We start from the raw sequence: 24,982 nt of genomic DNA, 5'->3' as shown, positions 1-24,982 counted from the left end.
TCTTGAAACAAGCAGATGATTAGAAACGTTGACTTATTTTTTACAACCATTACGATTTTACAATAGGTTGAAATTATTGCTAAGTGAAATTTTTAATTTCCTATGATAATGCAAACATATTTTAAACGATAAAATTTTTAAATTGAACATTTCAAACTAAGGATGAAATTCTAATTTGTAGGCAGGCATTGTTAAAGCAACTGGCTAGGATGCCAGTAAATGGGCACATCAGCCAGAATGAGTGGACGCGATAAATATTTGCAAAGACATTTGGGGTACTTCCTGGGACTGAGTCTCCCAGGATCCCCTGCCCGGCCTCCCCCAGCCCTCTTTCCCCCGGCCGCACCTTGCGCTGCAATCTGTGCTCCTGGGGAACCTGGACCACGAACTCCTCTGGTGGCTCCATGGGGCACTTGTCCGCGATGAGCAGTGGCACGCTCTGCAGCTGGCTGCTGAAGGAGATGTCTGGGTGGTAGAGCGCCTCCTGGACTGCGCTCAGCATGCCGTGGTGGAGCAGCGAGGGCTGGATGTCGCTCACTGTGCTTGCCACCTGCGGGGACCGCAGGGCGCACCATCAGACCCCTGCTCAGCTAAGGGCAGCCTCAGCGGAGCCCGGTATCGGCTCTTCCCAAGGCTGCCACAGGCTATAGGCCAAGGATTTCAGCCACCCGAGCCCTATTCAGTCAACCCAGTCAACCCAAGGGTTGAGTTCCTATCTCTTGTCCCACCCCCATCCCCCGCGAGATTCTGCTTGGGTAGCTCTGTCCTAGTCAATGAAGCTGAACAATCTCTTTCTAGTGCTGATGAAAAAATTAGATATATTTTTTGCTAGAGTAAGCTACCAGAAAAATAAATAAATAAAATGAATGATATATTTATAGAGTCTCAGCATTCTGATGTAAAGTATGGGCACTAATATCTATATAAACGTAAATTAAAATTTTGGTCACTAAACTACATTTTTGCAGAGAAATGCCCGAGCTGTTAATGGGTGAAGAAATTAACTTTTGGAGAGTTTTTTTTTTTTTTTTTTTACCTGCTTGTTTTGTTTCTTTGGTTTATAGTTACACTTACATGAATTATTTTACATTTATTTGTATGGTTTCAGGTCAATTGACATTTTTTGAAATAAATTTTTTAAGATCGCTGATGGACATTAAGGTGAAAAGTACACACATACATTTTTTGCCATTTATAAACACAATGATTTTACAAACAATGGCACATATTACATAAATGAATAAATATGAAAGACCAAGACAACAATGAGAAAATAAAATTGTACACATATAACTTCTTTTAATAATTCAAAGAACAAACATACATACAGTTTATATTATGAAAAACAGTGATTTAAGAACAGTTTTTTGTTTGTTTCTGTTGGTTTTGTTTTGGTGGGCTGGTACATAAGATACACATGTCTCCAGAGTAATTGAAACTTAGGTAACAAATAGGAACAATAATGTATATGTATCTACTAATGGAAAGGGAAGAAAAAGTCTTTACAAGGAAAAAAGATTTTGCCTAGCACAATTATTTTTAACATACTATCATATGCAGATTTTAAAACATTTTGATGTTATATGGGTAACACTGAGCAGCCAGGAGAGAAACTAAGGAAATGAAAAATGCAAACAAATTTTATTATCATCTTTCTAAAACTAGATGTTTATACAACGGTGTTACAATTTCTTGATGCATACAATATTTGCAAAAAATGAAAAACAGGTTTCCTCCCAAATCACATGAAATGATATGGCCATTATAGGAAATAAATCATATTGAGAAAGCTCCCTAGAAATCCCCTGCGATGAAAAACTAAGTTTGAGAAACTAATAATAAGCCTAAGAGACCACCCTGAAACAATATTTTTTTTTAACTTCATTAGAATGTATAATTACAAAAATACCTAGTTGATGGGGAATTTAAATTCCATATTGATTTTGTATGAATGAAAAAGGTATCAAAGAAGGAAAAACTTTTATACTGAAAAGTTGTGAAAATAAAAATCTTAGTAATTGTCCTTTTTAACTCCAAGGATCCCTTTTGATCTTTCGACTTCTAAAATATCCATCTACTCTTTGCCCAAAATGACAATGAAATTAATTTAAAAATATTTTTACATGAATACATACAGTCATGGTTTCCCTAACATTTTTATGACAACCTTATGGAAAGACATTAGCAAAAGGTTATCAAGTTATATTTTCCCACAAGCTTCAGTATAATAAAATTGAAAGATTTTTCCCACAGTCATGTTATCACAGAAGCATATCTGGGTGGTAGGACATGAATTTATTGATTCATTCAATGAACATTTATTGAGTTCCCATCATGTCAGGTTCTCTTCCACGTGCTCGAGATTTTAGTGAATGAAATAGATCATGTACTTGCTTTAATTAATCATACAATCTGGTGAAGGTTACAGGGAATATGCAAAGAGATAGATAAATAATAAAGAAAAATATCATATAGATATGAGTGATCTACAGAAAATTTAGGGTAATATGTAAAGGTTTCTTTGGATTTTTATGGAAGACCTATCTGTGATGGTAAAATGGAAACTGAGATTTCCATAAGATCTGAAGTTGTCAGTCATAAGAACTCAATTCAAAAAGCCCTCTCGGCTACTGCAAAGACTTCAAGACTGGGGCCATCTTGGTTTGTTCAAGAAATAGCAAGCACTAAGGCAAAGGTGACTGAAGTATAGTGGACAGGCGAAGAATGGTTGGGATGAGGTGCAGAGATGTAAGCAATAGTCAGATTATGAACTTAGTAAACCAGGGTAAAGAGTATAGACTTTAAGTGTAAGAGAATTCCACTGAAGGAATTTAACAGATTAGTAGCATAGTTTGAGTATTATTTATTTAAGATGATTCTTACTGCTACAGATAATGGATAAGGAAGCAAAAGTAGAACCAGTGAAATCAGAAGGCAAAAGTGGAAGCAGAAAAGTCAGTTAACAGACTGTTGCCCTAACCTGATACAAATGAGGGGTGTTTGAACAATGGTAGATGTAGTAGAGATGAATGGATCCTAGATTTGTTCTAAAAGTAGAATCATAAAATTTACATATGGATTTGATGTAAATGATATTTACATTAAATAGCATAATAAGCAATCACACCATTTAATGAAATGGGGACAACTGGGGAGAAGTAGTTTGGGAAATGAAAATCAACAGTACATTTGATAGGTTTCAATATGCATTTATAGAGGTTGAGGAAGTCAATTGGATATTTAATTCTGAATACTTGAGAAGAGGTCAAGCTAGTAACAGATGATTAATTTATAAATGTATTGACTTTTCTAAGGGAATATGTAAAATTTGCAGTTATTGGACTAGGAGAGGTGGCTTGCTGAAGTTCACAATGTAGAGAGATGGGCTCTCGCCTGAGCCATACCCATGACTGAAAGTAATAGCTTGGTGCACAAACTGGGTTGGAGAAATTTTCTAATAAAAATGATCTCCCATTAATAGTTTTTGTTAGTGTCTTGCTAGCAGAAATTTATTTCCTTTACTTTGTCCTCGCCAAACAAATGCTATATCCTTCAAATATTAAGGAAGGCAAAAGCAAATGATATCTATTTATACATGTTAAATGATCCCTTTCAACTCTTAATATTTACTCAATGATTGTTGAGGTGGAGAGAGAAAGAAACTGGGAAAACAGAGTGAAAGAGAGAAGAGACGGAAAAAGAGTGAGAGAGGGAAGTTCTTAATCTGACATTTACTTTTGGGGCAATCAAGTATGTTCTTAGGAGACTGGCTATGACTCCTGTAGGAAAGGGTAAGGCCCGATAAGGACAGATGTGGTAGTAGTGATCTCTTCTGAGCTAGAAACCCGTTATTCCTAGAAGAGACCAATTTCCTGGAGAGGCAGAGTGTAATGCTGGTTTCAAACTCATACACTGTGAGATGGAACATCAGCTGAAAAATATACTAGTGTCTGTGTTTAAATGAAGGAATCTCAGCTTAAACAAGAATAAAAGCACCCTCAAACTAAAACTAGAATGCAAACTTCTTGGGGACCTAAAGAGAGTAAGAACCAAAAAATAAGATATAGGATCATCAAGTAGACCTTGATTCTTAAGTTAGAGGTAATTAGGTTCTGATGTTTTGTATGTACCTAAAGTATATTATTTCTATAGATTAGGCTCTCATTTAAATTTATCATCAATAAAAAAGGAATCCAATCAGTGGCAGCAAAAGTGGAGGTGCTATTGTATTGCCTACATGGAGAATGGTTGTTAGAACATCAACATCTTAACTTTCGTTTTAAATATATATATGTTACACTTCAGATAATATACGACTTCTGGCAAGTATTTATTTGCATTTATATATATGAATTCTATCTTCCTGAGGTGATTATAATAAAAATAAGATTTCAATATAGACACCACAATTGTAAGCCTGGCAGTCCATTATAACTGTGGAATCTCAAGCCTATAAACAATCAACCAATGTGTATTATAGATAATGACCTTTACAGCACACCTGCTAAAAATCTATCAGTGCCTGTGTGAAGAAGCAGTGGTCAGAAATGCTCTATCCCTGACCACCCAATTCCATTTGAAGCAGCAAGTTCTTCCTCATATGGAAGAAGGCGATTTGCCCATATCCTGGCATTCTACATCCCCTTATCTAAATTCTATATAGAGGGGGCCATACAAATTCAAGTTACTCCTCAATGATATTTTTCTTTAGATACTTGAAAACAGCATTCACATTCTCAATGACTCTTTTCTCCAGATTAATGAGGGAAAGTTTTTCTTTGAACTTGACTACAAAAAAATATCTCGGCATGTTGTGACATTAACTATAATTTGAAATGTTCCCTTTATCCTCCCTCCTGTCTCCACTGGGACCACATTTCAGACTCTGTTCTAAGCAATCTAAGGTTGTGGAATTGTAACCCATACTGAAGTCTGAAATCTGTTCTACAACTAATTGTGCTGTGCTTTGAAATTTATTGCTTTTTTGCATATACGTTATTTTTCACAAAAAAGAAAAAAAAGTTGATTGTGACGGTAAAAAATATTTATTCCTTCTATCCTCCAATGTTCTGGAGCTGCTAGAAGGAAAAATCTAAACTGATGGTATGGTAGTGCCTGATGAACTCTGGGATCTGTCCTGTAACTACTTGTTGAAGAGAGCTTTGAAAACTGTTGCTTTTTCTTTCTTTGCTTTGTATTATGTTATATTACAGAATTGAAAAGAAGTTAAAAAACAGCAAAAAAAAGTTTTGTGATTGTAGATAAAATTTAATACTTATCATAGATTCTGTAAGAATTATTGCCATATCCAAATATTCTCACAGCTACTTCATTTCCAGATTATTATTATTATTATTTAAAAGCTTTGATTCTGCTTCCCTAGTAGGCAAGCATGAGATATGAAAACTAATATTTCACAACCTACCGAAATCATCAAAACATTTATCTCATGTCTGTGGATAGTTTCTCAAAACATCAAAAGTCATCAGGGTATCAACTTTTGAAAGTTAGTTATGAGTAGATATGAGGTAAGGAGTAGGAAAAGGAAAACTAATGAGTATTCAAGAAGTAAAGCATATTTGTGATAGTATCATCTGCGGATTATATAGTTGAAATAAATATAAAGAATATCAGAATTCAATGACATATGCTCTCAGAGATCAATACTGATTTATCAACTATAATACTAAACAATCATTTCTAACAAACTTAAAATGTTTCTGTTTCTCTTAGATGTGTTACTGTAAATCTCAGTTATTCAGCTTTTCCCTCCAAACATCTGTTAATCTTGGAATCTAAACAAAACTTTGGGTTGTAGTATTAAGATACTTCTAGAAATAGAAAAATGCTAACACAGAGTATCACCTGAACTTATGTATGATAGTTATAAGTGACTTTCTTCTATTGAGGATGTTTCTCACAATCATTTATTTTTGTGTTACTGGGTAACATTTACCACGTCTTTATATTAGTTAGTTAAATCTGAGCCTTATGGAGTTTAAAATATAATCTAATACAGCCATGACCCTACCCTACATATTCAACTTTGCCTTTCACTATCATACCTTGCTATAATACCTGCCTAATCCTTTGTTCAAATTATCATTCCTAGTAGGAAATCCTATATGGTACTGGGATTTCTCAAACCCCACACATTTCTTGTATTACTCTTGTCATAATTTAGCCAACTATTTCTATATCTCAGAATGCCTAAAGTGTTAAAACTGTGCATAAAATCATTGCATTCCACACAATTTCCTCTTCATTCTCTCCTAAAATATACATATGATTTAATAATCCTTTTGATTTCCAAGGATTAAGCAAACAAAATATTGCTTTCTTCCCTCCCTAAATGAAGTTGTTTTCTTCATTTTACTTATTTATTTTGTACCATTCTAACGTAATTTTTTATATGCTGTTTTGGTTAGTTTATTTCTGATTTAAATCATAGTTCTACATGGTACAGCAAACATTCAGAAGGTTACAGAAACGCCTTTGGAGGAAGCCTACACTGGCTAGTTGAGAGAGTTTTGAGTTCCTTAGAGTCTACATTCTCAACTTAAAATGCCCGAGACTACTGCCTGTCACTCACTAGATTGTTACGAGCTTAACTGAATTACTCCATACAAAAGTGTTCAGCTAATTGTAAAGTCCTATGAAAATACTAGAAATTATATTAAAATAGTTATAACAGCAAATAATTGATTGATATTGAAAGCCTAACAACTTCAGAGCAATATATATATATAAATATATATAGGAAGTTATATATATGTATATATATATAGGGAGAAAGAGAGACTAGTCCTTTCATTTTCCTTCATGTAAGTTAGTACAGGCACATTTTCCAATTCTGCTTCCTTATACGTATGTGAAAAGCGCTATCTTTCCTCTATCACCTTCGTTCTGGCCATATAAAGGGATTACTTCCTTCAGTTTTCTCCATAGGTGTATGTAACAGCTGTGTAATCACTTTATAGGCTAAGTAGTAATCTCTCACAGTAATCATAAAAGTTCCAATTCAGCACCTGACTATGGATACCACCAGGTAAAAATTACCTGAAGGTTCTAACAGGAAGAGAAAAATTGTTTCAATTCTGGGTCTTAGGAGAAAATGGCTCAGTAATGATAAACTGTCCACCTGTGTATAATGAAGCAATTTTCATAATACACCTGGATATTATTTAACTCAACAGAGTCTGTCACTAGACTGATTCGTTTCATGAAGTGTTGCTTTGCCCTATGTTGGTAGGCAATTTTCCCTTCAGACTAGATTCTTCACTTTTATTCTCCACAATTTAGCCTGTTACAATAAAATAGAATATTGCTATAGCCAAGCTTTCACCAGAAAACCAAGTAAACAACCAAATTTCAAAATCTGTATAAGATGCTGAAATTAGGGAAAGAGCCAAACCCTTGGTTATGATTAAATCTAAAGAGAGACTTGATTTACAGTGTTAAAAAAAAAAGCAGTTTTAAAGATATATTTAGTTGGCGTTCAAATCCAGCACATTCTATGTTCCAAAAATACAAGGAAAAATTGTGACAGATTCATCGTAATGGTTGTTTGAATTGCACTATTATAAAGTATCCCCAAAACTTGTGAAAATGAATAATACATAAAGAGAAAAGTTTCTGCTAGTGATATCAATTCATTACAAATTTGGCTTCTGACAAAAGATTGTTTTTTTTTCCCAATAAAATTAAATAAAATGCATGTCCTAGTCATCAGAGTAGAGATAACCATTAGTAAGTTCTAGTTTTCTAATTAAAAAAGATGTACACCTCCGCAAATATAGATTTCAACTCATAGTAAAAAAAAAAAAAAAAAAAATCGCTACTTAGTTTTTGGATAACACTGACTTTCTTTTTCTTTTCTTTCCTCTATTCCTTCTTCAAGAATAATAATTTTTAATGGTATGGAAGGCATACTTTCAGAATGTCATTAAGTATGTTCTTTCTTTAAAATTCTTTGTAAGTATGGTAATGGACACTCTTCCTTAATCACAATGCCTATTATACTTGATGTGTGGGCAAAACGAGCAAAAAACGAAGCATATTTTGACAGAGATCTGTCTTGTTAGTGAGTGCCATCTCCTCCCAATCCTGACATAATCATAACTAGCATCATTCAGCATAGCTGAAAAGAATGAGAACCTTCTTTTTTCCTATTTTTTTTTTTCTGGTAATAAGAGATTTTTACTGCCCCACCTCCACCTCCACACAAAATGAATGCCTAAATGTTGGTTCCCAGCACAGCAGTCATGTTAACAGGCTCCAAGTGTCAAAATGATCGATTGTGTTATGTTGGTGGTCTATACATAGTGTGTGATTACTATTGGACACCTACTTTAAAAATCGGCAGGGTAGATTTTTATCTGTCTGCAGAGGTACAACAAAAAGCCAGCTTCCTAACAACAGCCTGTAACCTAGAATACATCCAGGCTATCACAGCTATTCCAAATGTCCTGTGCTATTGTGTCTAATCTAAAAGACCTCCTTTTAAGCAAATATGTACCTCTCCCTGCGGGGTGTGCATCATACCCGTCTAGTTGCTTTGAATTTTGTGTACTCTCTTCATTATTAAATCATGTGCCATTAAAATTTGCATGGCTTCACCAATTTCATTGCCAAAAGAGAAGAAAAAGATGAGAAAAATGACAAAAAAGTAAGGAGGAAAGGATTACTGCTAAATAGTCACCACCATTGTTGATTTGGAACAAGAGGCACAGTAAAGAATAGTCCTGATCTAATTTAGGCAGTGTCTATGATTACTACGTTTTTGGTATCTTTAACAGCTTGGAGAGGAGCAGTAATGTGTGAAAGCAGACTGTTCTTTCCTTTTATAAATACAGAGGATTTTTTTTTTTTTTTTACCGGCATGATCTAATCATGCCTGGATCTTTTTTCCTTGTGACATCTGTTATTCCCTAATGCAACAATAGATCAATCTGTTTTAAAGTCATCGGGTTTTAAGAACAGAATGAAACATTATAAAATACTCTTTAGATTTTAATGTTATTTTATCTATGCATTTAACCAAAACAATTTAACTTCAACCTCACAATAAACTAATGATATAAGGTGAAGGTGTCTGTGCCAGTCATTATTCAGCTTCTTATAATTTAGGAAGAATGGTGAAGAAAGGAAAATTTATTGGACCAACAGACTAATTAAAAGTGACAGACTTGCATTCTGAAGAGCTTTTCAACACCCCTTAACATTTTTTAATGCTGATCTAAGCTAAGATGTTCATTAGTAACTCATTAAAGACTTAGTTACAGTCCAGTGGATGAGTCCTGAACATAATGTTGGAATGTGTGTACAAATGCGTGGACTCATAATTAGAGAAACTGTCACAATTGGGGATTAAGAATATACAATGTAGTCTTTGAAAAGCACTATGGAAATAATTGACCCTGAGATGGTTGTATATTGTAAATTTTGCTTACTATACAGATCATTTGTTTTTTTAGCTCTAATTCCCAAAGGTATGCTTTAATGACCCCATTCTCCCAGGATTAAAATGGGCACAAATATCCCTTTTCTAAATAGGGAAACTATGATTCAATTCGGTTAAGGTCATGCATCTTGGAAGTAATGGAATTGCAATTAGACTCTAAGGCCTGAGATCCTTCTATACTGCGTTCAATAGGGCTGTAAAAGTGAGGACTCTAAAACAGCTTAGATTCAATGATATTGTAAACTTCAGTCTCTGGGCTGCTAAGCATCACTCTCTAACTATGTTGACATCATCCTCCATTCATGGTTCCTTAAAATTGCAGAGGCTGTTCAGTATCAACATTTATAAATCAATCATTATATGTATTTAGCTCTCTCCTATTCCTTTCTCCCAAGCAATAATATTGTTGTGCCAGATAAGCATAATGGACTAAAATAGTGAAGATAATAGGATCCTTCCAAACAAAGCCTCAAGTTCTCTTCTGGTTTGCATATTTAATAATATTGTGATGTGAATAATATTGTGAGATGAATTAATCCAGAGTACAATCATAAAAAAATATTTAGATTTAATAAAAAGGCAGAGAGCTATAGCATTGTTTAACTTTTCTTAAGATGAAGTAAAAGATGCATCCAAGTAGCTCACAAAATATATTTGAGTAAAATAGAGTTCATGGAAATAAAATAAGAGACAGTTGTTAAAATATTATTTGAGTAAAGATAGAAAAACATAAATAAGAGAACTTATAAAATGTGGAATGATAGGGGGTGCAGCGGTATTTCAGTGGTAGGATTCTCTCCTGTCATGCGGGAGACCTGGGTTCGATTCCTGGTCCATACACTTGCCCCTCCAAAGAAAACAAACAAGCAAAACAAACAAGAGTAAATAAACAAAAATTCAACAAATAGTCTGAAACAACAGGATACTCACAGGGAAAAATAATGAAATGTGACCCCGCCATTCAGCACATATACAAAAAAAAGAAAGAAAAAGAAAAAAATATATGGAATGATAATAATTCAGACTGGACCAAAAACAGAAACTTTTTTGGCCATCGTGATAAAAGCTTGGCGCTCTTCATCATTTCCGCAGAGAGGAGTAATTACAAACTAATGTAAGAACCAACTAAATTTACTTACTGTTACTTTTATGTTAGTCACCTGTATATAATTGTCATGTCAGTGTGAAGCTTCAATCATTGTCAATCAATAGTCTTTTGTCATCACAATAAAAAATGAATGATGAATAATGATCTATTTCTGTAGTACAAAATATACATAAAAGGGGAGGTGGGTGACGAGCCAGAAAAATTGTATATTACACAGAATATTTGTAAAGTAGGGGAAATTTAAGTGGATAAATCCAGACAGAAAGATTTTCTTCAAAATGCAGGCTCAAGAACTCTTAGCATAAATCTCTTCTAACAATGAAAATCTTGTAATATAAAAAATAAATTATTACAAAGAACACTTACAACTCACCAATAAAAAGTCAAGAATAACTAAACTCAAGAAATTTTGAGTAGACATTTCTATTCTAATGTCTGATGACCATTCATTTCTATTAATGTCTTAATTAAAAAATATTTCTATTCTATGTCTAATGAACAGACATTTCTCCAAATAAAATATATAAATGGACAATAAGCATATGAAAAGATTATGAACACCATTAACCATTAGAGAAATGCAAATCAAAAGCTCAGTGAGATAACACTTTGCATCCACTATAATGGTTAAAATTTAAAAGATAAACAATAACAAGTGTTGGTGAGGATATGGAGAAACTAGAACTCTCATAGTGCTATTAATGTAAAACCATATGCAGCTACTTTGGAAAACTGCTTAGCAGTTCTTCAAAATGCTGAACATAGAGTTACCATATAAACAGTAATTCCACTTAGAAGTGTATACCCAAGAGATATGAAAATATGCCTACACAAAAATTTGTACACAAATTTTCATACCAGCATTATTCATAATCGACAAAAAGTAGAAACATAAATATTCATCAACTGATGTAAGCATAAACAAAATGAGGAATATTATTTGGCAAAAAAAAATAATACTAACACAGGTTGCAACACGGATGAATCTTGAAAATATTACACTGAGTGAAAGCAGCCAGTTATAAAAGTCACATATTGTATGATTCTACTTATATGAAATGTCAACAGGCAAATTCATAGAGACAGAAGGTAGTTTAGAGATTTCTTAGTGCTCAGGAAGGAATAAGAAACCAGGTATGTCTATAAACGTGTATGGTATTACATTTAGAATATTGAAAATGTTCTAAAATTAGATTGTGGTGATGGCTAGACAATGTTGTGAATGTACTTAAATTCACTGAATTGTTAACTTTAAATAGGTGAATTTTATGATATGTGAAATATATCTAAATAAAAATTTTTAAAAACCTCCATAACACATTAAAGAAAAAAGATATTGCTGCATTAGATCCAGTTTTAAAACAAAACCAGGGGTAGGCCATAGTGGCTCAGTGGCAGATTTCTCACCTGCAATGTCAGAGACCCGGGTTTGATTCCTGGTACCTACCCATGCAGAAAAACAAAATAAAACAAAACAAAAACAAACAAACCTAATTAGTGCCTTTGGAAATGGAATGTCTTCTTCCTTCATCACAAGAAGACGACATTTTTCAGACTCCCTTGGAGGTGTGGCCATAAAACTGAGATTAATTTAATGAAAATGGTAGAAGCAATGCACACTACTTCCAGTATGGTCATAACAACCCTCCATTAGAAATTCCACGGTGTTCCTTCCCCTTCCTACGGACTCAGGATGACTTTGGAAGCCTTGTGCTATTAGACTGGGTCTTGGAGTAACTGTGTGGAACAAAATGACACCCCAAACTACCAATACACACTTTCTGTATTTCTAGGAAGACCTACCTGCCTCGGGCTGTTTTGTTTAGTGAGCAAGAAACCATTCTGTGAAAACCGCTATTTATTTGGGAATGTAATCATAACCTAGTGGAGATCAAGGGAGATAATTGAAAGAAGTCTTATTCCAGAAGTTTCATAAAAGATATTGGAAACACACCTACACACACACACACACACTGATATGACCCTATGTGAAAGCATACGTCTTGTCTTAGAAGATTTTTTGAGGAACTATTTCTTTCAATTTGCAACACAAACAGATATATCACAATGCTGTTTCAGAGATCTTATTTTGCCACTCTGATTTTCACTTTAATTACAGTATTTTTCTAATATATATATATATATTTTTTTAAATGCATTTTATGTTCAATAGGACAGGTGTCTTCTTAGTATTCTTTCTCTTTTTAAAAACCTTTTTCCTTAAAAATATATGCTTTAGAATTATTTTGTTGTGTTTCTACTTCACAAGGCTCTCACTGGTATTCTGAAGCAGTTGTGTAAAACTCTACAATAATTTAGTCAGAAATATTTGACAATTGTACTATATTCAGTTTTTTCATGTAGGAACATGGTGCACTACTCCAGGACCCCAGGTATGCATGTCATCTTTTATACCTCCCAGTAAAGTTTCAACTTTTCCTCTCATAGGTTCCATATATTTCCTGTTACAATATTTCCTAAGCAATTCAAACATTTAATGTTGTTTGGCCAGAACTATGTAAGTATGGTTCATCATGTATTTGCACTAAAAGGGGTCATTGTTTTCGAGAATACCTTTACTTCTTTTTTTTTTAAGTATTTTGTTTGTTTGTTTATTGTATGCTGTGTGGTGGGGGATCACGGTTCTTTTTTTTTTTTTTTTTCTATGTGAATATCCCCTTATCACAGCACTATTTATTTATTTATTTATTTATTTATTTATTTGTTTGTTTATTGAAGTGTATGGGCCAGGGATCGAACCTGGGCCTCCCTCATGGCAGGTAAGAATTCTGCCACTTAACTACCCATGTACCCTGCGTCTTTACTTCTTGAATTTTTGAATACATCATCTATCACTTGCAAATAGAAATTTCTTGCCCACAGAAGAAATTCTTCTTCTTTATGTTTTATTCATTATCATAGTAGCCAAAACCTTTGGGACTGCTTTAAACAACCGGTAGTGATAAGCAGCATGTTTGTCTTGATCATTTATTGCCATTCATTTAAGATAGTTATTTATTATCCTATTAAGGAATCATTCCTTTACATTTCCTGAGTTTTTTCTAGGGGTACAGAAATACAGCCAAAATTTATATAAAGCATTTTCCTTATAGCACTGTTTGTAATTGTAAAATATCTATGACCTTTAATGTTGAGTCAGCATTTAATCTGTAACATAAACCATAATGCCTTCACATGATGCAATATTATAATTTTTATGAAATAAAAACAGAAACTTATTAAATGCCATTATGAGCACCTATTTTATGTATGAAGACCTATACCTATTACTTTTTTAAGTACAACTGGCTTATTTCTCATGCAAATCCTTAACTAGTCTAGCCTATTTGATCAAACCCTTTAAAATATGATTTTTCAATTGGGCATACAAAACTATATTTAAAGAAACTAATTTCTGACCCTATCACAAAATATAAGGGAAATAAAGTATCACATAAAAATTAATTAAAATTCAAACCATTTACTTTCAATTTATCAAGAAATATTAACTCTATTTTTTTCTTCACTAATGGCAAATTAAAACAGATGATAATACAATGCCAAATCAGTGAGACTGTTCCCATGGCATCTCAATAAGCTTACTGACCATTAACCAGTTGCCAATCAGAATTAAGAAAAAATGCATTAAAATGGTTTGTGAAAAGTGTTGGTAATGGGTGGTAGTGATGCTAGTACAACACTGTGAAAGTAATTAATACCACTGAATTATACAATTAAAAGTGATTAAAATGGAAATTTTATGCCATATGTATATTTCAAGAATAAAAATAAAAAAACGGTACTATACAACACAAAAAGTGAACCCTAATAATATGACTATAATCAATATAATTATGATATATATTATAATAATTTTTCATCAACTGCAGCAAAGGTACCACACTAACAAAATATTAACAGAGAAAATTGGCTAAATGTGGGTAGATGAGAACTATGTGCTTTCCCCATGATTTTTCTGTTAATCTACAATTCCTCTAAAAAGAAAAAGGTCTTGCGGCTAATTATATGGGATTATAAATGTGAGAGCACCGTTCTTATATTGAGAATGAAAGCAAATAAATTATTTAAAGACCCAAAGATGAGGGAAATAGAAAACTGGTAACTTGATATTATATATTTCAAGCAATAAAAAGTATTGTAAACACTGTTCAATATCAGATATACAATAAGTACCCTATGGTGGGCTCAGTCCACCCAGGCCAAAAAACACAAAAATAAGATCTAATCCAAAACCTCCAAATAGTCACAGTGTATAAAACTTGAAAATAAAAATGCAATTTTACCCTTTAAGTGTACACATGACACTCAGAGAGTTTCATTACAAAAAAATTCACATATAACATGTTCTGCAAGTGAGAAGGCAAAGAAATCATTTTCCATTGCTAATCTGCATGCTGGGTTTGTAGGGGAGTTTTTAAAGCAAATTCTTTCAGAAAATAGCAAAACTCTCAGCCATCCATATTTGTAGCTTGCATTGTGATATTAGTGATTATGCAATTAACTTAGAAAATACATATTTTGAAATCCGATACCATGGGGCTAAGGCAGATGCTTTTGGATATATTAGGAGTAACCTCATATGGCATTACCATGACAAAGGTTTTTCTGTATAATGTACTTGATCATAAATTAGTGACATTATTGCAGATATTACAAATTACTTAGGCCGGCAAACATTATAAACATTTCACGGATGATTAATTTCCCAAAATAACGAAGTTAAGCAGAGCTTAGAAGTCAACCACACTCTTCACAACTAATAAAACATGTCTTTATAGAAAGAATCATATGGTGAAATGTAATGCAGTACAATGTGATTTTGTGCTTTCTCAAACATAACTTATTAGAAGTTAAAAATGTATTATTTTAAATCAAAAATAGTATTCTAACTGCAAAATTTACATAATAAAATATAAATTACATAAAAACCTGTAAGTACTAAATATATATGCATCTGACCATTCTTTGTCCCCAGTAGAAATTTTTGTTGTAAGTAGCTTCCTGAACATAATGAAAAGCAACTTAGCCTATAAAACCCACAAATATATAAATGAGATCCATCTTTAACAACAACAAAAAATAGACTTACAGGAAAAAAAAAGTGTATATATGCTGGGTACAGAATAATTAGTTTTTCTACAAAGGAACCAAAAAAAATAAGACCAGATTATTCCCAGTTCCCCATAGAAAATTCTAATGATCCCATTTTCCATCTTTTCAATTGTGAACCAGATTATAAGTGAAGTTTAATTAAAATTAAGATATCTGAGTACCCTAATCACCTTCTCATTTGCCAATCCATCAGACTTAGAATGAAGTCATTTCCCAAGACTAGATCTAGATGCTACAAAGTTTAGGATCTCACGGTGTCCCTTTCTGTCCCTCCACTAACAATCTGGAGGAGCTCCATGTGTCCATAGCATTGCGGTTATTGTCCTCTAATTCCCTTCCTTTCCATTGCCTCTAACCGCATCAATAGAACAGCAACAAAAGAAATCCTTTATATTCACGCAATACTACATTAGTTCACAACAAAGAACTGGCCATCTGCTTTTGCTACTTCTCTTCATTGCATTATAGATAAGGGTGTAAAAGCTCTAAAGAAAGAGGGCACAGTCATGGAAAACAGAGAAAGAGAAATATAGAGGTACACAGAGACGAATACAGACAAACATAAAACCGGAGACATTTCCTAATATATATATGAGGTTGATTACTGTTTAATTTTGTTTTATCATTTAAAACCTTAGCCAAACTTTCTAAGACGATGTGGAGATTGGTTACCAAATATAAACATTATTCATAATTAATTTTTTATCTTAGTTTCCATTTTTATTTATGTAGAAATCATGTACAAATTAATCAATGACAATTATATGCTACCAATTAAAAGAGTGATTTAAGCTTTTGATAATAATTTTGTTTAGACTCTAGTATTGAGATATGTCTGGCAAAGCTTGAAAACTGAGATTCAAGCTGAAATTTTTTTGTTGTTCAATTCTCAGGGTGAGAGTAAGGGTAATTCTGTATTTTCATTACTTAATCTTCAGAAGGTTAGCTCTGTTTTAAGATTAAATAAGGAACAGGAAAACAAAATTTCTTGAGGATTTACCAAATACCAGGCACTATATTAGATGATCTGCATATACTATTTCATTCATTTCTTAAAATAAGCCTGGAAGAAATAAATGTTTATTCTTGCATATGAAAAGGTTTACACATTTTTTTTTTTTTTTTTTTTTTTTTTTAAAGGAAAGACAGAGAGAAGGAAGGAAGGAAGGAAGAAAGGGAAACATTTTTTAAACATTTTCTTGTTTTATTGTATTCTGTTTCTCCGTTTTTGTTACATGGGCTGGGGCCGGGAATCGAACCGAGGTCCTCCGGCATAGCAGGCAAGCACTTTGCCCGCTGAGCCACCGCGGCCCACCCCGGTTTACACATTTTTAAGTTACTGTAAATGACTTGAGGTAATCAATAGTTTGCATTGTTTAGAACCATTTCCTTAGAATCTAGTATAGTTTTTTAGCACATAGTGGGTGACAAATGAAATGTATTTACTAGCTTACCAAGTAACAGGTTTTACAGTGCTAGCAGTTGGTAGTGTTATAATTTTAACTCAGGTGCATCCACTTCAAAGCTCAATCAATCAATCTAGAACATGGAAGAGGCAAGTGATCAACATATCCAGTCATGCTCCCACATGACCAGCAGAGTGGAGATGGGATTTTCTTTATGGAAGAGTGACCTTAATAGGAACTGGATATCTGCTGGCAGTAAAACAAGAAATCAAGAAGCCAGAGCTTTGATTTTAACTCCCTACCATGTCACTAAAGAGCTATATAACCCCAGTCAAGTTATTTTAATACTCAGTGTCTCAATGTTTTAATCTGTAAATTTCTAATAATGAGGATAATGAAATAATAACAATAATAATAAGTTCATGATAATTTTGTGAGGATTAATTGAGTCAATCTAAAGTTTATGGCTATACAATCATCAGCCATTAACATTATTTGCTCTAAATAATATTATTTAAATATTCTTATCTAAAGAGAATAATTCAGGTCATTAACCAGGAAAGTTAATTCTCAGTGATCAAGGGGGCAAATAAAGCCAGGCATTTCAACAGTAGGCAAAGAGAAATTATCAGAAGACTTTTAGAAAACAAGAGCATTTCTATACCTATGACATCCATTTTAATTTAGTCATCAAAGTTTTCAAGCTACACAGCATTTCCTTTAAGCTAGGATCTGTGGGGACTCTAGAAATTCCTATTCTATTCTATTTCAGCACTTGATCAAAGTTATATACATTCCTCTATTTATGAACAAGTTAAATTGCAAAAGGCTGTTCATAACATCCTGCATTCAATAATCAGAAGTGGTAATACTAAAGCAATGGAGAAGAGCTTCTATTGAAGACAGACAAAACTGATGTGCATTTTATTTGATGTAAAGTTTTAAATATCTATGAAAGATAATACAAAGTTTATAAGTAGGAAGTGCCTATAGTCATTACCTGACATGGTTCAAGCATAAAGATAGTATTAAGTAGTCCACATAAAAGAAAAGGAAAACTTTAGAGTTTAACCCAAAGTATTATATATACCAGGTAAATCTTCTATGTCCCATACCACTCTATTATAAGTTTTAAAATACTTGTCAGTTACATGGCAGTTACGTGTGTGTGTGTGTGTGTGTGTGTGTGTGTGTGTGTGTGTGTTTAATACAGGTTTCCAGTTCTCAATCCAAGACCCATGAATCATGTATCAGTTATGTCTGAAATACATAAAAGATGGTTTGCGGAAACCAGAAATTTCAGCTCTGAAGAAGGAATCTTTCTTACATCATCCTTTTCTATTTTTAACCTACCTTTCTCTTACAAGGGTAATTTTAGATTGACTTTGAACATGAATTGTGTGTGTGTGTGTGTGTGTGTTTCTGGGAATCCTCATCAAATGAAACAGTTTTTTCATAGCTAGCTGTCTGATTGTTCATTGTGAAAATGTATTGGAACAAAAATAAATAGGAAGTGCAGAAAGGATAATTAAGGAAATCATGTTGGAACACAATATTTGTCATATAATGTTCTAAATTGTTTACATATGCTATTTATTTATTCCCCAAAATATCCTTGTGAGGTAAGTATTCATATAAGGCCAAAAACCCTAATATAAATCACTTTTAGGTACACAAATAATTAGAAAAGCACTTGATTAAAGCGCCCTTTATATCCCACATCGCAAAATCTTACTGATGCACAAATATGTGAATGTGTAAGTACTGCATCAGTATACAAGTTAAGGAAACATTTAGAAATTTTAATAAATTGTACATTGTTTAAAATTAGATGATTGCATATATAAGATTTAATTTAATTTTTTTTTACACCTTTACCAGTCATTATAGTGGCTTACTTGTTTTAACTAAATGTGCTAAATCAAGAGCACTTCAGAAGAAAACCTCAAAAGACACAGAAATTATTTTATGCAACTCATGTTGAAACTTAGGAACATAGGCCAAATTCAGAATTGCATCACTAATGAACTATAATAGGTTTTTGTGGTCAATTAAAAGCCAAAAGTGAGTTAAAGAGGCTACAAATTCATTTCAGCTACTGGCTACACTAGCCTATTCTGAGACCTAAGAAGCACCACATACAGCTATATCCCTTTTTCTTTGCTATATTATATTAATGTATGAGATAGTGACTATATTATACCATTTCTATCTTAGTGTAAAACAAATCATAATTGGTAGAAAAGTTTAAATTGTAAACAAGAACACATAAAAAAGAGAAACATTTTAGAAATAAATTTTTATAAACTTCTAGTTTTAGCAAGGTTTGGTGATATTATATGGTATACAAATTAAAGTTTCATGGAATATAAATTAAATCTTACTTTCTTATTGGATAATCTATAAAGATGCATCATTTAAAGAAATATATCTGTGTCATAAATACTAAGATCCTTAAACAAACAAAGTGAGTAACAAGTTTATTATATTACTATGCCTCTGTGCCTTTTTCTAAAAAGTGAAAGTATATGCTCATATTATTTTGTTGTTTTTTGTACTATAAGCTATATGGCAGGAACAATTTCCATTGAATGAAAGGTTAAACTTTCTACTCTGAGTATAAAAGATTATACAGAATAGTATACACAAGAAAAAATTATTACTTGGTTTAGGAAAGTAAGTTTTGGTGAAATTTTCTTTCAAATGTGCATATTCATATATTAAAATTCATTTTAACTAGAAAATTGTAAACCAAATAATTCAGAAAGTTGACATATTTAATTATTCAGCTGATTTTCCATAAGTGTGCAAAAAACAAAAAATAAAGCATGCAAGAATTAAAAAAAAAAGTTTGTTATGCATACACTTCAATAGCACTTAAAAATCCATCTCAGCATCATAGTTATTGCAGCTTAAAGTAAGTAATGTGGCCTTATTTAAGCTATTATTTAAGCTACTCATATTAATGTATGGTAGGCACAAGCTGCAAAATCTTAGATCACAGATTTGGAAGGAAGGGTCTAGTGTGAATAAGTGAGACAATAAGTATCACACAGAAATCTAATTAAAGGTCTTACCATGAACAATTGGTGCCAAGAGCATCAGGGAGACTAGAAGCTGTGATGGCCACATGGCTGTGTATTCGAGAGTGAGAGTTCCTCAACAGCAAGTGTTTCACACGTAAAATGAAATAAGTGTCTTTCTGATTTCTCTTCTGTACTTCAAGACTGATGATTAAAAAAAAAAGACTCAAAAAAAGAAAAAAAAAAAAAGGAAATTCCTCAAAAACAGAAACACCACTATCCAAAATTTGAAACCTGCAAACAAGAAAAAAATGGGTTACCAAATGCAGGTAATTTTAATCTAAATTCCTTGAAAGTTTGTTACATCTGTATGCTTCCTTTTTTCTGCATTTTAATGAATACATGTACCATAAATAAGAATGAGTAAGTAATCTAAAAGACATTATTTATGCATTTAATGCTGCAATGTTTATTTCCCAGTCCTCAAATTTAGTAAAATAAACAATTTAGTCTCATTGGACCACTATTAATATAGCATCCTGTTTTTTCTGTGTATTGGTAGGTTTTAGGCTTACTTTGTATAAACATTTTCCACAAACATAATTTCTACTAACAATAGATTGGCAAAAAATGTTTTCTTCATCACTATTACTGTGAATAAATTTAAAATGTACAAAGCAAAAAGCTAAACATGTGTCTTACTTTTACTTACTTTTACAATCCCTGATAGTCATTCAGGAATTATCATACATACTAACTGCATTACTTTCCAAGCATCTTAGTAAACAAAAGATTTATGTTTTATGTTCGGATTTATGCTTACAAAATGTTATTCATAAATCTAAAAGATTTATGTTTTATGTTAGATTTATGTTTACAAAATGTTATTCTTAAGGTTTGATTGTATAAAATTTCAGTACTGAAAATTAATGAAAAAATCACACTTCAGAACAGTATGCCCAAAACAATGCTTCCTTTTATTATTCTAAATAGCTCATTTTTAATAATATGCATATAGAAAAAAACTAAATTGGAATACAGCTCAAACATAATTAATTAATTAAACAAAGATTTATTAAATGCCTACTGAATTGCAAAGCACTGTACCGGGAAGACAGGACACAACATCAAATAAAACACACAACCTGTTCTCAAATTATATAAGGAGTATCTTGTTTAGAAATATAACATGTTCATGGAAGATATTAAAAACTGTAAGCATTCAAAGAATCATTTTACTGAACCACACTGTTATAGCTCCTATCTCTTAAAAGTCTGCACAGATTTACCTTAGGAAACCAAAACATGGAAGGAACACATCCTGAAATTTGAAGATAATTGATATTATTTAATAATCATACATAATAAATGAAATAATTGATATTATTTCTAATAATTATACTTTTTGAGTATAAAATCAATTTTTTCTATAATGTGATGTTCAAAATAGAGATCACAATGAAAAATGTATCAGTGTGTCCCACTGTTCTAGTGTGCTAGCTGCTGGAATGCAACACACCAGAGATGGATCGGCTTTTAATAAAAGGGATCTATGTAGTTAAAAATAAATAGTTCTTCAGAGGAAAGGCAGCTAACTTTCAACTGAGGTTCTCTCTTACATGGGAAGGCACAGGGCAGTCTCTGCTAGCCTTCTCTCCAGGCCTCTGGGTTCCAACAACTTTCCCCAGGGTGATTCCTTTCTGCATCTCCAAAGGCCTGAGCTGAGCTGCAAGCCCTGACATGAGACATGCTGAGCTGCTTGGGTCGTGCTCTATTGAGCACTCTCATTTAAGCACCAGCCAATTAAATTAATTGCAGCAGGCTCGACTCCTAGCTGACTACAGATGTAATCAGTGACAGATGAGCCTCACATGTCATTGGCTCATGTCCACAGCAACAGAACTAGGTACCTTCACCTGGCCAAGTTGATACCTGAACCTAACTCCCACACCCACTCTGCAAAATAAATACCTAAACATTCCTGAAATACTTGCCTTGATTTTATAGCAATATTACTGAGAATTATCTGAATTTTTGACATTGTTATTTATAGTATGGCATTAAAGAGTACAGATACAGGAGCCAGACCACCCGATCCCAACCAATTACTAACTTCACCAGTGTCGTGACCTTGGACAAATCATTTAACTTGGTGCCTCGGTTTTTATCCATATAATAGGGATGGCAATATTACTGAATTTATATGGTCATGATGAAGATTAAATGAGTTAAATCTATACTGCTCAGAAATTTGATAGGGGTATAGAAATGTTTTTCATGATTATTATGTAAACAGAGGTGAGAGAAAGAATTTACAAGAAGACTAGAAGCTGTTATTTGAGGAAGGTGATGTGATTTTCTTTGGTCAAAAATATACTTTATTTTCTATGCTACTAATTTCCTTTAAAAGATCAATCTGTTAATACTTTTAAAATTATTCACAAATGAGGGTATTTGTAACTTCTTATCAAAAGCTATTACAATATAGCAAGCAATTATAGAAAAGAAAGCTTAGAAAAAAGAAATGTCCTCAAACAAAACTACTTATCATACCACACTTCACAATATATTAAGTTAATAAGTGAGGTCAATTAAAGTGACTTAATTTACATCATTAATATTAATATTAGAATTATGAAGCTGTGCAATATGACTAATTCTTCTACAAGTTTCAAAAACTCACAATATGGAATATAAATTCTACAAATGTTTTAATGTAATGAAAGTCCTTATAAACTACAAAGAAAATTCCTGATTTGTTAAATTTATATGAAATTTTCATTAAAATCTAACACAATTATGTTTTGAAAACTTTGAAGTCTTTTGTTATTCCTTTCATCAAAAGTTTTTATTTTAACCTTTAAACATTGGTTATTATTTGGGTAAACACTCATCTTAAATTCGGGTATAATTTGTTTCTTATCCTTAACTTTTTCATATCATTCCTCTCAAATCATGCTTGAAATTTTTCTATTTCTATATTATACTTGATATCTATCTATAGCTAAGAGGTTTCCATTAGAATCTAAACATCATTTACCTTAGAAGTATTACTTTTATTTTAATAAGCTACTATTAATCTATTTCTGTAGGGTAATTTACTCTCAAACTTTCCCCAAAATAAATGGCATGTTTTTATTGTGCCATTCCCCTCATAATATCTTAGACAGGATACTGTATTTTCTTTATATTATTTTGCATTTGCCTGACTCTTAAATGTTTATTTATGCTATAAATTACAATAATAACTACAAATTTTACTCCAATAGTTACTTTACACATTTTTATTAATCCTTATTTATTTTGCATATTTACTTTTGTCATATAAATCTTCTTAGGGCCAGTGTTTTTGTTTGTTTGTTCGTTTACAACTTTAGCACATGCCAAATGTGGCATTATTTTAATAACTAATTGATAAAAAGTCCTATAACCTCATTGCTAATTCTAATCCAAGAGTTTCCTTTTGTGTTATTTTTTTCCTCTTGTTCTATCCAGGGAAATGATAGCTATCACCTAAACAAAAAAACCTCACTTTAAAATTGTCTAGAAATATCACTTGGGTATCATCTACATTCTTTCATCATTAGTAGACCAAACAATTTGAAATTACTTTCATTAACAAATCTAATATTGTATCACAACTCTTCTGCATAAATTACATTCCTAATGATATAAAATTGCTTATGATGACTTATGGAAAAGTGATATAAACTTCAAAAAAAGATGAGTCTTTTTTTTTTTCATTTAATTATTAGTCACTTCTTTAGCAAGAAAAGCACCTAACTGTTATCACACCAGAGCATCTGAGCATTAAGCCAATCAGGTTTTGTGCACACAGCTTACTACTTTTATAAATAAGATCAGTCAGTGGTATTAAAAAACAGGTAAATATTTCTAAGAAATAGTCATTTAAGAAGGCTGGAAAATACATTTCAGCTAGAATACTTAATTATGCATAGATGCTTAAATATAGGATATTACTATTCATTATTCAAATTCAAGAGCACAATATTTTGTGATGCACAGTCATAGGTACATTTACAGTAATATTTTGTAATCCATGCTCTATCTATTAAGTAACAGGTAATATTTTCTCACCCTAAAATGTCCACCCAAAAGCACTTGCATGTGGAAGACCAGTACTGATGCGAGCTGAAGCTCTACGATATAATTAGCTCTTAGGGAAAAAAGGCAAGGCTGCAAGATGAAAAATTAGATGAGTATGACACAACTTCCTCCCATCATAGCCAGTGTGATGACCACTAGATAGAAGCAAAGTGATTTTTAAAAGAATTTGGATTGAATAATGTTTTTAAAATGTCAGCTGTAATTTTCGAAGTCCAAAGCCTCTAAAAATGCTCTCCTTTAAAGTTTTTTTTGGTAAAAGAATTATATGTACTATTTTTCAACTGAAAGAGTGACTGTGAATTCACTATAGAATTGTAAAGCACCATAATTTTGATCCTACTACTCCTTACACTATTTTAAAATAATGAAACACTTTTCCTTAATAATATGACTATAAAAGTATTATAATAAGTTTCAAGGCTTTTTTTTTTACCATTCTTTAATTATTTATGAGGTCCAAGAACATTACATTAAATAAATATTAATAAAGTATTTAGTTGCTGAGTCTAGTCAGTGGCAATAAGAAGTTCAAAAAAGAAAATTTTCTAAAAATTGAATGCAATAAATACTTCCATAAATAATAGTGAATACCTTTTTAAATAGTACTCACTCCCTTCAGAATTCATAGGGAGCAAATTCTCAATCATCTTGTCTAATCGTTTGACAAAATATTGAATTCAGGAAAGCCACATGTGTGTGTTTCCTTGGCAGTTTGCCCCAG

General features: G+C 32.3%; 1 protein-coding gene across 15 annotated transcripts in view; it reads right to left on the bottom strand.

Annotated features, from left to right (window-relative positions):
* ADGRL3 (adhesion G protein-coupled receptor L3) overlaps positions 1-24,982 on the bottom strand; it is an 841,123-nt gene that overhangs the window by 540,046 nt on the left and 276,095 nt on the right. For 14 of the 15 annotated variants that reach the window (XM_077136976.1, XM_077136982.1, XM_077136975.1 and 11 more), the window contains 2 exons: positions 20,188-20,427; positions 347-550 (listed from right to left, as the gene is read on the bottom strand). In XM_077136976.1, the coding sequence (XP_076993091.1) occupies positions 347-550; positions 20,188-20,242 (259 nt within the window). In that variant the 5' untranslated portion in view covers positions 20,243-20,427. The remainder of the gene's footprint in view (positions 1-346; positions 551-20,187; positions 20,428-24,982) is intronic. The other variant, XM_077136989.1, reaches the window with a different exon arrangement.

This window comes from Tamandua tetradactyla, chromosome 19 (genome assembly GCF_023851605.1).
Source record: "Tamandua tetradactyla isolate mTamTet1 chromosome 19, mTamTet1.pri, whole genome shotgun sequence".
NCBI lineage: Eukaryota > Metazoa > Chordata > Mammalia > Pilosa > Myrmecophagidae > Tamandua > Tamandua tetradactyla.
Note: the sequence above shows the minus strand (reverse complement) of the source record. Positions and strands in the feature narration are given on the sequence as shown.